The 13,033-nt window shown below is 42.7% G+C and overlaps 1 protein-coding gene across 3 annotated transcripts in view; it reads right to left on the bottom strand.

Annotated features, from left to right (window-relative positions):
• LOC123769264 (forkhead box protein K2) overlaps positions 1-13,033 on the bottom strand; it is a 101,107-nt gene that overhangs the window by 15,772 nt on the left and 72,302 nt on the right. For all 3 annotated transcript variants that reach the window (XM_045760348.2, XM_045760349.2, XM_069309877.1), the window contains exon 3: positions 1,971-2,107. In XM_045760348.2, coding sequence (XP_045616304.1) covers positions 1,971-2,107 — 137 coding nt within the window. The remainder of the gene's footprint in view (positions 1-1,970; positions 2,108-13,033) is intronic.

Genomic DNA, 13,033 nt, shown 5'->3' with positions numbered 1-13,033 from the left:
TTCCCGGCCAAGGCGGAAACAAATGGGCAGTTTCTTTCACCCTGATGCTCCTGTTCACCTAGCAGTAAAGAAGTACAGTACCTGGTAGTTAGACAGATATCACATGCTGCTTTCTGGGAATATGTAATTACCTAAGTATAATTACCTAAGTGTAGTTACAGGATGAGAGCTATGCTCGTGGTGTCCCGTCTCCCCAGCACTCTTTGTCATATAACACCTTGAAATTATTGACGGTTTTGGCATATGAACTTCATTTTCACATATTTAGAATACAGGTACTGTATAGGTTTTCAGTATTATTTACTGTAAAAAAAAATTGTCAATATGGCATTTGAAATATGCGCATATTTAGACAACAAAAATTTATAACTCCAACCATTTAGAGTTTATGAAAAATCAATTCTATAGAGACTGCAGAACAGACAACTATGCACACTATGTGTAAAAATGGTGAGAATCGATCAGAAACTAGATTTTTAGATACTGAAGTTGAAATTCTAGTTATAGATATAATTGAGGTTATCTACAATGAATAAGGCAGTTTTGATTCATGAATTTACTTCTATGTTTAAATAAACATTGTGTGGCATTCGTACAGGAATATGTGACATTGTAGGTCAATGTGTGTTGAAATGAAGTCAAGAAAAAATAACCTCCCCCCGCCCCTCAAAAAAATATAGGGATAATTATAATAATTATAATGATTTAGGGGATATATTTAGGGTATACTTTATGTAAGTTAAAAAAGTCCTAATCTGGTCCCTAATCATCAAAACAACCTAAAGAAAGAAGGAAAATAGAGTTTGAAATCTGTGAAAAAAAAGAGCGCCCCAAAAAATTCAGTCCTAAGTTCTGAGAGTTTTGACTGATTTATTTGTTGACCAATTTAATTCTGTCTTCACATAGTTAGGGACGAGTATGCACTCTCCAGGATGTAAAGGTTACGATAAATTCAAATAATAAACACAGGAGGAAAAAACTAAAACCTAAAAAAAAAAATATTCCCCTAAAAAAATTTTTCTTGGATATTGTTGAAAGTAACTGATAACAACATTGGGCAATGTATTTATGATATATAGTATAACAAAATAGAGCATAATAACATACTTACTCATCATTTGTGTTATTATGTATTATTCACCAATGCTAGAAAGGCACCAGCTGCATATCCATTTTGTGGACGCTTCTTACTACTATTCTTCTTTTTTGTGCATCGGACAAGTGCTTGCATCTCTTTATTATTACTTTATTCGTCAGTTTCAGTTAATAGAAGCTGTTCTCCTTATCAACAAAACTTTTTTTTTTTTTTAATATTTGTCTAAAATCAATTTCTGAAAAAATTTTCATGAAAGTTTCACAACACTGAGGCCAATAAGTTGGAGATCTGTTTAACATTTTTAAGTAACTTTTACATAATTCGAATGTTTTTCACTTTCGGGCCCCCTTATGCTGAGCAGTTTAAGCGTTAAGAAGCACGTCAACAAACTGGAAAAGGTGCAAAGACATGCCACTAAATGGCTCCCAGAACTGAAGGACAAGAGCTATGAGGAGAGGTTAGAGGCATTAAATATGCCAAAACTAGAAGATAGAAAAAAGAGGCGATATGATCACCACGTACAAAATAGTAACAGGAATTAATAAAATTGATAGGGAAGATTTCCCAAGATCTGGAACTTCAAGAACAAGAGGTCATAGATTTAAACTAACTAAACAAAGATGCCAAAGAAATATAAGAAAATTCCCTTTCGCAAACAGAGTGGTAGATAGTTGGAACAAGTTAGGTGAGGAGGAGGTGGAGGCCAAAACCGTCAGTAATTTCAAAGCATTATATGACAAAGAGTGTTGGAAAGACGAGACATCACAAGTGTAGCTCTCATCCTGCAACTACACTTAGGTAATTACAAATGTTCAAGAACAAACAATTACAGGCACAAATGTCATAATGTAATCAGTTTTGTGACTTTAATTACCTGTATTTGCTATGTCACCTTTATCCTCCATGGCAGCATATGCAGCCTGGACCAAGTTCTCTGCATTGACCCCTCTCTTTATTCCTGCCAACCCACCATGGCCTCCTCGCGGAGATGTGGGACAGCTGTTGGCTGCACTGTAATGAGAAAACAAAATTCGTGCTAAAATTTCAGTTAGATAATACATTATTAAAAGCACTGATATACCCAAGAGTACAAATAGCATACAGTACTGTACATCTACTGTACTGCACTTCACCACCAACTTCACGTTGACAACAATATTTAAGAATGATTACAAAAGACATCTTAAAGCTAATCGTGTAGGTATTGGTAAAATGTGAAGTTTCTGATTCACAGCAGTGAAACAGGAGGGGCTAAGGCTGTCTGTCATTTTTCACTGGATATAATTTGATAGCAGAATACTCAACATGCATATATTCACTGAAATTTTGAACCATCAATCACATATGATTTGAGATCAAGTGGGTAAAACTCAGTCAGCCAATAATGGCTGCCAGAAAGCTGCAAGAAAATTACCAAATAATTTATCAAAATAACATTGAAATGGAAAGAAAATATAAGCAGTAGTTACTAAGAACTATATCCCATTTACATATAACAATGTCTGTTATTGGTTATCATGAAAACTTACCACTAATCACAGGCTTTCTGGAATGAATTAATACTATCAGGTGTGTGTTTATAAAGTCTATGACCTGTAGTTACCCTTCAGTAATCCAACAATGATGCCAAACTTCCATAGACCGGTGATAAACAACTGCCTACACCCAGGCCGAGTCAACCAGTTATAACCAAGCTAGAACTTCGGGAGTGTTATAATTGGACTACAGCTTCTGTGGCAGAAACCATGAGGGACTCACAAAGCTAAAGTAAGTGCCCATTACGAACCAGCTAGATTCATTCTTCTCATGCAATGCTGAGCAAGATGGTTGTGTTTCAAGTACAGTAAAGGCAAAGCTTAGTACATCTTGCTAGCATGAGCTTAAAATTAACCCTTCAGTGACTTTCAATCACAGTCCCTGATAGTCCTAATAATGCTACCATACTATTGTATTCCCCACCCAAGAACAGAGAATACTTTGGTTCTATGAAGAAGACAGACCACACACTAAGAAAAGTGTCCCACTACCAACAATGGTGCCGAGGAGGAGGGGTTGGGCGATGACTGGGCTGCGGGGAAGCAAAGCCTCGAAACCATCAAAAGTAAGGTACCACACTTTGGGATTGTGAAGCAGACTTGGTGTATCAGTACTTAAGCAGTAATGTTCTGTATGTACCAAGGAGCTGCCACTCTGTTGAAGAATCTGCATGCAAAGCTGACCTTCCGCTTTGAGTTTCCACCAAACTTGGGTTGTGCTTAGTTGCTATTCACCACTATCATATTAGTATTGCATGTTCAACCGCTGCCTACTTGCTGTGTGTCAAATTGATTTTATGCATGTAAAGAGGCTCTAAAGCACAAGCAACTGAGGCTCTTGGGTTTTGGAATATTGAAAGTGAGATCAAGTATCACCAAGTTAGCAACCTGTTGCATAGTTGCACTATCAGCAATTCTAGTTGTTAAGACAGAATGTGTACTTGCACACACTTATGAACACCAAAGGAAACTTACATTTGCTCTTTTGGGATAAGAGCTGTGGCATTAGGTGATATCTAACATGGGATAAGAGCTATGGCACAAGGTGACACCTAGCATCTAGGTACTAGTATTCCAGTCATCAGAAGTAAAGCTAATCAAGAAATATCATAATTTAAATATGAAAATTATAAGAGTTTACTGGTTTCAAAACTGTGCACTGAAATAATTCCTTACGAGACCAGTAGGCATGCCATAATGTGCCATAATAATACTGTGGTCTTGTGTGAAGTGGCATCCAAAATTCTGATAGACCAGATTCCCTACCAGAAGGCCTTTGATTATTGCCACCGGAGGCGGCTAGTTTATTGTGCACCCTATACCAATCCTGTGAGCGGTAGCGCAAAAAGCATTACAGAGGGGAAAAAAAGGCCTTTATCAGACCTCATCTTAGATTATTACATAAACAATTTCATCCTTCCCAAGGCCTTCACACCCAGAAGGCCTTGGGAAGCCATGTCAGAAACCTAATAATATGGGGCACTGATCAGTAGAACCATAAGGAGTACAGTACTGCCTTAAGTTAATTGTTTATAGACTGCTGTATTAAAGGAGGGTGGGGTGGTGGCAACGGCAGTAGATGAGGGTGGTAATGGTGGCAAAAGGTGTTCGTGGAAGTAAAATGGTTGTGACGGGGGAGGGTTATGGTAATGACAGGAGAGAGTAGTTATGGTGGTGACAGGGGGAGAGTTATGGTGGTGACAGGGGGGAGAATTATGGTGGTGACAGGGGGGAGAATTATGGTGGTGACAGGGGGGGGGGGAGAATTATGGTGGTGACAGGGGGGGGAGAATTATGGTGGTGACAGGGGGAAAGAGTTATGGTGGTGACGGGGGGAAAGAGTTATGGTGGTGACAGGGGGAGAGAGTTATGGTGGTGACGGGAGGGAAAGAGTTATGGTGGTGACGGGAGGGAAAGAGTTATGGTGGTGACAGGGGGGGAAAGAGTTATGGTGGTGACGGGGGGAAGTTATGGAGGTGACGGGGGGGGGGGGGGGGGAAAGAGTTATGGTGGTGACGGGGGATAAGAGTTATGGTGGTGACAGGGGAAAAGAGTTATGGTGGTGACGGGGGAAAAGAGTTATGGTGGTGACAGGGGAAAAGAGTTATGGTGGTGACAGGGGAAAAGAGTTATGGTGGTGACAGGGGAAAAGAGTTATGGTGGTGACAGGGGAAAAGAGTTATGGTGGTGACAGGGGAAAAGAGTTATGGTGGTGACAGGGGAAAAGAGTTATGGTGGTGACAGGGGAAAAGAGTTATGGTGGTGACAGGGGAAAAGAGTTATGGTGGTGACAGGGGAAAAGAGTTATGGTGGTGACAGGGGAAAAGAGTTATGGTGGTGACAGGGGAAAAGAGTTATGGTGGTGACAGGGGAAAAGAGTTATGGTGGTGACAGGGGAAGAGAGTTATGGTGGTGACAGGGGGAGAGTTATGGTGACAGGGGGAGAGTTATGGTGGTGACAGGGGGAGAATTATGGTGGTGGTGGTGGCAGCAGAGGTGGGTTGAATGGTCGTGGGTAGCAGCAACAGAGGTAGTTGGTATTGGCAGCAGAGTGGGGTGGTGGAGCAGCCAGTCCTCCTAAAGTTTCTCAGTCAAGTAATTGTCGTACTAAATAAAGTGCCCTTATCCTAACTACAGGGGATCCAAAACAAACAGCAGGGCAGAATGTCAATCTCGCAAGCCGCTACCATTTTCTAGTATGACGTTTTTTGGCCTTAGGTATATGTCAAAATGTGACGTCCTATTAGAAGGAAAGGTTGGTGGTGGCAGAAGTGGTGAGTGCTTCAGCAGCAGAGGGGGATGGCGACGGTAGTGGTAGCAGCAGAGGTGGGTGATGGTGGCAACATACCTGGAGAGGGTTCTGCGAGTTCTTCTACTTCCCAACCCCCTCCCGGGGCCACGCTCGACTTGTGATAACTTGGTCCAACAGGCTGTTGCTTGGAACGGCCCGCAATCCCACATATCCACAACAGCCTGGTTGGTCTTGGCACTTCTTGCAAGAATCTGTCCAAGTGCTACTTTAATACATCCACCTTTGTTCCGGCAATATTTCTAATGTTTGCAGGGAGCTGGAAGTGCAGTTGTTGTGACAGGGAGAGATGGTTCCATCTCCCAGGAGTGTGGAGCGCGTCAAAGTAACTGGGCCTCCACTCTTCAAACAGAATTGGTTGCCATAATCCTTGCACTCTAGCACGTATATGAATCCAAAGTTGCCACGCTAATTGTAAGTGACTCCTTGTCATCCTTGACTGCCCTCAGCTCCCCAAGGCATAACTGTGACGTGCTTACCTCTGAAGCTAGACATGGATATAATGAAATAATCAATGATGGAGTCAGAGTTTGTCGCCTGTGGATTCCTTCCCATATTGGTCTCCGAATGCATGATAGAACTGATGAGTTGGCCAAGACCTTTGCTTGTAAAGAGAGAATTGATTACCAACTTGGACTGCCTTTGAGCAGCCTGAGGGCAGCAATATCCCAGGAACATCAACTAAATTTCGGAGACTTGAGGCAAAGTGAAATTTACACCAGTTACTCCATCTATCATCATTCTATTATGCAGGAAGAACCGCACGTCTATGGGTCATCCAATAATGTTAGCAGACATCTAGATGTTACCACTGCTAGGCTTAGCCTCGGCTACAAGTACCTCTGGGAATTTGTAACATCTGCTGATGTAGATTTGACTAAATGTAAACTCTGCCAGCAGAACTATTCGCATACTTTGCGTCATTACAAAATGGAATGTGAAAAAATCGGGGAATTTAGAGATAACATAAATAGTGTCCAAGAAATGTGTAAGCACTTCATTCATAATGATGTGCTGCCCGAAATCTTAGCGAAGTATCCAAAATTTGCTTACTGTAGGTAATTCATGCACATGACTGTAAAGCTGCCGCCCAGTTGGGTGGGTGTGGAGCACATGACTGTAAAGCTGCCGCCCAGTTGGGTGGGTGTGCAGCAAGACTAGTAACTGTGTGACTCCCCATAGATGTAAACTGCCTTGTATAGTGATTGTTGTGAGCTTCTTGTTGATCACTTGTGACACAAAAGATTATTGATGTGTGTTCTTGTGTGGGTGATTAAATATGTATATTTATGTGTGTGTGTGTGTGTGTGTGTGTGTGTGTGTGTGTGTGTGTGTGTGTGTGTGTGTGTGTGTGTGTGTGTGTGTGTGTGTGTGTGTGTGTGTGTGTGTATAGGCATGGGGTGCATAATAAAGAAAGAAATTGAATTGCAGGGAGGGTGTTGAACCGCTGTGAACCCCTGATGTTCAGACATTGTTCTCTGATTGTGCCTATGGGACCTCTAATCCTCGCTGGTTCTATTCCGTATTTCCTTCCGTATCTTTCGCTCCAGTATGTTGTTATTCTACTGTGCAAATTTGGGACCCGGCCCTCCAGTATCTTCCATGTATAATATATATTATTTGATACCTTTCTTGTCTCCTTTCCAGAGAACATTTTAAGAACTTTGAGGCAGTTCCAATAATTTAGGTGCTTTTTCATTTATATGCGTGCTGTATATATTCTATGTATTCCCTCAGTTTCAAAGATCTCTCCTGCTCTGAAAGGGGAAGCAAGTACCGAGCAATACTCAAGACGGTACAGCACCAGTGATTTAAATACAATAGTGTTAGGACTGTCGTGGGGGGGTCCCTGGATTTGAACGTTCTCATAATACATCCCATCATTTTTTTGGCTGCCACTATATTTGCTCGGTTATGTTCACTAAACATCAGGTCATCAAACATCATAATTCTTAAGTCCTTTACATGTTGCTGTCCTTCAATGAGTAGGTCTGATTGTATCCTGTACCCTGTGTTTTGTTAAGTTCCTCATCTCCACCATACATCAGTACAGAGGGTGGTGGCGGCGACTGTAGGAGAGGTGGGTGGTGGCGGCAGAAGTGGGTGGTGGCGGCAGAAGTGGGTGGTGGCGGCAGAAGTGGGTGGTGGCGGCAGAGGTGGGTGGTGGCGGCAGAGGTGGGTGGTGGCGGCAGAGGTGGGTGGTGGCGGCAGAAGTGGGTGATGGGTGGTGGCAGTAGAGGTGGGTGGTGGCAGTAGAGGTGGGTGGTGGCAGTAGAGGTGGGTGGTGGCAACAGAGGTGGGTGGTGGAGGTAGTAGCGGCAGAGGTGAGTAACAGCGGCAACAGTAGAAGTCTGAAGACGGGTTGGTAAATGCAGCCAGTCCTCGCATACAAAAATCCAAGCTCGTTAATCCACGCGCCAAACCCCCAGTTTATGAATGAAAAATAGTTTACACACGACTCACCTCTGATGACGTTCGAACACTTCCGGAACAAGTGCTTCATTGCATTCCTCCGAACAAAGACCCAAAAGTACAGCCCGTCCTCCAAAGATTCAAAAGTGATTCCATATATCCGCCAAACCCGCTGTTTATGAATAAAAAACGGTTTACACACGACTCACAACGGATATCGTTCGAACAGTTCCGGAACAAGTGCTTCACTGACGAATTCGGTTCAAACCACAACGCTATAAATGCTTCACCTACGTACTAAAAATACAAATAATCACCAACAGAACCTAAACACCTAACCTAACCTATGCCTATATATGCACAATATGCTAATATAATATTTTTATTTGAGAAAATTCCCTTTTTGAACGAAGAGCATGTTAAAATTTATGAATGCGTCTGTGGGGTCGACCGCTGGATGTAATGAACTTGAGTCGAGGACGGGTTGTTGAAATAAGATGCACAGGTTTCGTAAATGCTTGATAAACCCCTGTTCCAAGAAAGGAATCACAGGACTGATATCTCAACTTACCAACAAAGATAAACGGATGCCTGGCGAGTACAGTAGGAGTATAATAGGTTAAGGCTGGTGTCATGAGCAGAGGCTGATATAAAAGCGGAAGGTGGTAGTGGGGTTAAATCTTAGTGTTATACACGTTTAATAATGTTTATCAATGATGTAATGGTATGGTAGTGTTGTGGTGTAGCTGTGATGTATTGGTTTACCTTTAGTCATTTATTATGCACCCCATTATGCACAAGGCCGGGGGGCCTTGTAGCCTGGTGGATAGCGCGCAGGACTCGTAATTCTGTGGCGCGGGTTCGATTCCCGCACGAGGCAGAAACAAATGGGCAAAGTTTCTTTCACCCTGAATGCCCCTGTTACCTAGCAGTAAATAGGTACCTGGGAGTTAGTCAGCTGTCACGGGCTGTTTCCTGGGGGTGGAGGCCTGGTCGAGGACCGGGCCGCGGGGACACTAAAGCCCCGAAATCATCTCAAGATAACCTCAAGATAACCCATATTCATCCCATGGGCGTGGGGAAAGGCTCACAGATGCACATAATGGGTTCAGGAACTAAGCCTCTTAGTACATTAAGCATGTAACAAATTTGTGAAGTCAGTTACACAATTCAGTTTTGTATTACATACTGTATACACACACCCACGCCTATTTATAGCCCACACCCCCCATCCCATCGCAGCCATATTATTTATTAAATTTATTTATTGAGAGAGGGGGGGGGGGAAGGGAGGGGGGTTGCTACAGCTATGCTTGTTTGTTACAACAACATTGCTGAAGGTCATACATAACCCCCCCCCCCCCCCACAGCAACAACAGTCTAACCCTCACGATGCCATAAACAAGAACGGCTGCAAAACAAACTTCAGCGCGACAGCCAAGTTTCACAAAACAACCGCTTCAACAACCTTTTAAGTTAGTGGAGACATGTGGCCTTCAGAATATAAGTGTGTGAATAATACCAGCAGCGGTTTGGCCGCGATAGAGCAAAACTTTAGCCGATGATGTAGATCCAAACTATACATTCTTCGGGGGAGACAGTACAAATCTCCATATCAGACCCAATGAAAAGAAGTATCTCTATCCTCAATTTAAATACCTGGTTGATGGGGTTCTGGGAGTTCTTCCATTCCCCAAGCCCGGCCCGAGGCCAAGCTTGACTTGTGAGAGTTTGGTCCACCAGGCTGTTGCTTGGAGCGGCCCGCAGGCCCACATACCCACCACAGCCCGGTTGGTCCGGCACTCCTTGGAGGAAACTATCTAGTTTCCTCTTGAAGATGTCCACGGTTGATCCGGCAATATTTCTTATGCTCGCTGGTAGGACGTTGAACAACCGCGGACCTCTGATGTTTATACAGTGTTCTCTGATTGTGCCTATGGCACCTCTGCTCTTCACTGGTTCTATTCTGCATTTTCTTCCATATCGTTCACTCCAGTTTTTGTTATTTTACTGTGTAGATTTGGTACTTGGCCCTCCAGTATCTTCCACTTGCATATTATTTGGTATCTCTCTCGTCTTCTTTCTAGTGAGTACATTTGGAGAGCTTTGAGACGATCCCAACAATCCAGGTGCTTTATTGCGTCTATGTATGCCGTATATGTTCTCTGTATTCCCTCTATTTCAGCAATCTCTCCTGCTCTGAAGGGGGAAGTGAGTACTGAGCAGTATTCAAGACGGGACAGTACAAGTGATTTGAAGAGTACAACCATTGTGATGGGATCCCTGGATTTGGAAGTTCTCGTAATCCATCCGATCATTTTTCTGACTGACGCAATATTTGCTTGGTTATGCTCCCTAAACGTTAGATCGTCGGACATCATTATTCCCAAATTCTTTACATGCTGCTTTCCTACTATGGGCACATATAACTGTGTTTTGTACCCTGTATTATGTGTTAAGGTCCTCATTTTTATCGTACCTGAGTACCTAGAATTTATCACTGTTAAACATCATGTTATTTTCTGTTGCCCAATCGAAAACTTTATTAATATCTGCTTGAAGTTTTTCAATGCCTCAACCGAGGTAATTTTCATGATGAACTTTGTGTCATCTGCAAAGGATGATACGAAGCTGTGACTTGTATTTTTTGTCTATATCTGATATGAGAATAAGGAAAAGCAGTGGTGCAAGGACTGTACCCTAAGGTACAGAGCTTTTAACTACGCTTGGACTCGATTTTATATGATTGACTATTGCTCGTTGAGTCCTGTTTAACAGAAAACTGAGTATCCAGCGTCCTACTTTACCGGTTATTCCCATTGACCTCATTTTGTGTGCTATCACTCCATGGTCACATTTATCGAAAGCCTTTGCGAAGTCCGTGTATATCACATCAGCATTCTGTTTTTCTTCTAACGCCTCAGTGATCTTGTCGTAGTGATCAAGTAGCTGTGAGAGGCACGATCTTCCCGCTCGAAATCCATGTTGGCCTGGGTTGTGGAGGTCATTGATCTCCATGAAATTGGTAACCTGGCTCCTAATCACTCTCTCAAATATTTGTATTATGTGGGACGTTAGTGTAACTGGTCCATAATTCTTTGCCAATATTTTGCTTCCTCCCTTGTGTAGAGGGGCTATGTCTGCTGCTTTAAGTGCATCCGGTATCTCCCCCGTGTCCAAGCTCTTCCTCCACACTATACTGAGTGCCTGTGCTACCGGCACTTTGCATTTCTTTATAAATATTGAATTCCATGAATCTGGACCCAGAGCTGAGTGTATGGGCATGTTTTAAATTTCTCTTTAAAAATCTTGTATGTTCGTGTTGATATCAGTTATATTTACAAGGGTTTGGATATCACGCATAAAGAAATTGTCTGGATCTTCCACTTCCATGTTGTTTATCGGAGTGCTAAACACATGTCCTCATACTGCTTTTTTTTAGGATTTCACTAATTTCTTTGTCATCCTCCGTGTATGAACCTTCACTCGTACGGATAGGTCCAATACTGGCAGGGGTTTTTGCTTTTGATTTCGCATATGTGAAGAAGTATTTTGGATTTTTATATTTCCTGAATTGCTTTCTGTTCTAATTGCCTTTCTTCAGTTTGATATGAGTGGTTTCAATTTACGCTCAATTTCTTCAATCCCCCTATTTAAATTATTCCTTCTTTGACGGAGAAGAAATGTAAGAAGAAATGTCGAGAGAGAGTCAATCCGTTTTTTAAGAAGGGAACCTAACACCTTTAAAACTTTTTTATCAGTTTGGCTGTGGTATCTGCGTCAAGCTCCAAGTACAAAACGTCTGACTGATAAGGCAGTCAATGACATGACCACGAGGGCAGTGATCCTGGAACCCTATAAAGAACCAGGTATAACCAGGTATACTTACAGTAAAACACAACAAGGGCTAGAGGGACTACGTATTAAATTTTTAAATTTTGCCCCGAGGGGCGAGTTTATTGGGCAGCGCCACTCATCTTGGGAGTGGACACACCGCCATAGCAGCATGTACAACACTCCCCAATAGGAAGAAAACCCGCTGGGTTGTTCATCCTGTCACTTGTACCCAGACACAGCTGGGATTTTGCTTAACTGTCTCAAGTGAACAGCTCCTCAAACAAGAAGGTTAACATCTATCAACCCTTAAAAGCTTACGTTATTTTGCGGGTGCAAAATGGGGGAATCTTTTGGCTTACGTATTTACAGTTGCTTCATACTACTACAGTGATATTAGTCCTGCTACCGCCAACTTCCGCCGACCTGTGAATGAATGAAGGTAGGCGCCAGTAAGGGTTCCCATTTCCGGTAGCCATTCAGCAGAGCGTGACACAATGACTGGTTCCCTCACCGCCGCCACCATACACACACACATGGTATGGAATGCATTACGGGGTGATGTGGTGGAGGCTCACTCCATACACAGTTTCAAGTGTAGATATGACAGAGCCCGATAGGCTCAGGAATCTGTACACCTGTTGATTGACGGTTGAGAGGCGGGACCAAAGAGCCAGAGCTCAACCCCCGCAAACACAACTAGGTGAGTACACACACACACACACGCTCCACACACCCACCACACTTCATAACACTGCCAACCACCACAGCACAACACACATCCACAAATTCATACGACTAATCTTATCAATTGTTATCATTTAGCCGAGTGACAAAGGGGCGTTATACGGGCAGCAGGCCAGGAAGTCCCTCAAGACTATAGTGTCTACAGTCTAATTTTAAGATTACAACAAGGAATGCGTGGAAGTACGTGAAGGTAACTTTGCCTAGTATTGAATTACACCAAAATCTAACATGTTTAAGTATTAATTTTAATTACCGCATTAAATATACATAACTCTAAAGAACTATGCATACGTCATCAAATTCATCTTTTACTTATGTGTAACAAGGCATACATCAAATGTTGGTGACAGGTGTCAAACACTTGTAGTACGGGCTGCTTCCTGGGAGGGAGGGGGGGGGGGTGTAAAAAAAAAATGAGGCCTGGTCGAGGACGGGGCCGCGAGGACGCTAAGCCCCGAAATTTCCTCAAGCTAACCTACAACAATACACTGACAGTATGACACCGATAATGGCGTATAAGAACTTCACTGTCAGTAATCTGTAAACGAGTTTCAGTAACAAGTAATAACCGCTGCACTAGACTGATTCACAACAAAAATG

The sequence above is a fragment of the Procambarus clarkii genome, chromosome 66 (genome assembly GCF_040958095.1).
Source record: "Procambarus clarkii isolate CNS0578487 chromosome 66, FALCON_Pclarkii_2.0, whole genome shotgun sequence".
In the NCBI taxonomy this organism is placed as follows: domain Eukaryota; kingdom Metazoa; phylum Arthropoda; class Malacostraca; order Decapoda; family Cambaridae; genus Procambarus; species Procambarus clarkii.
This window is presented reverse-complemented; position numbering and strand designations above follow the sequence as displayed.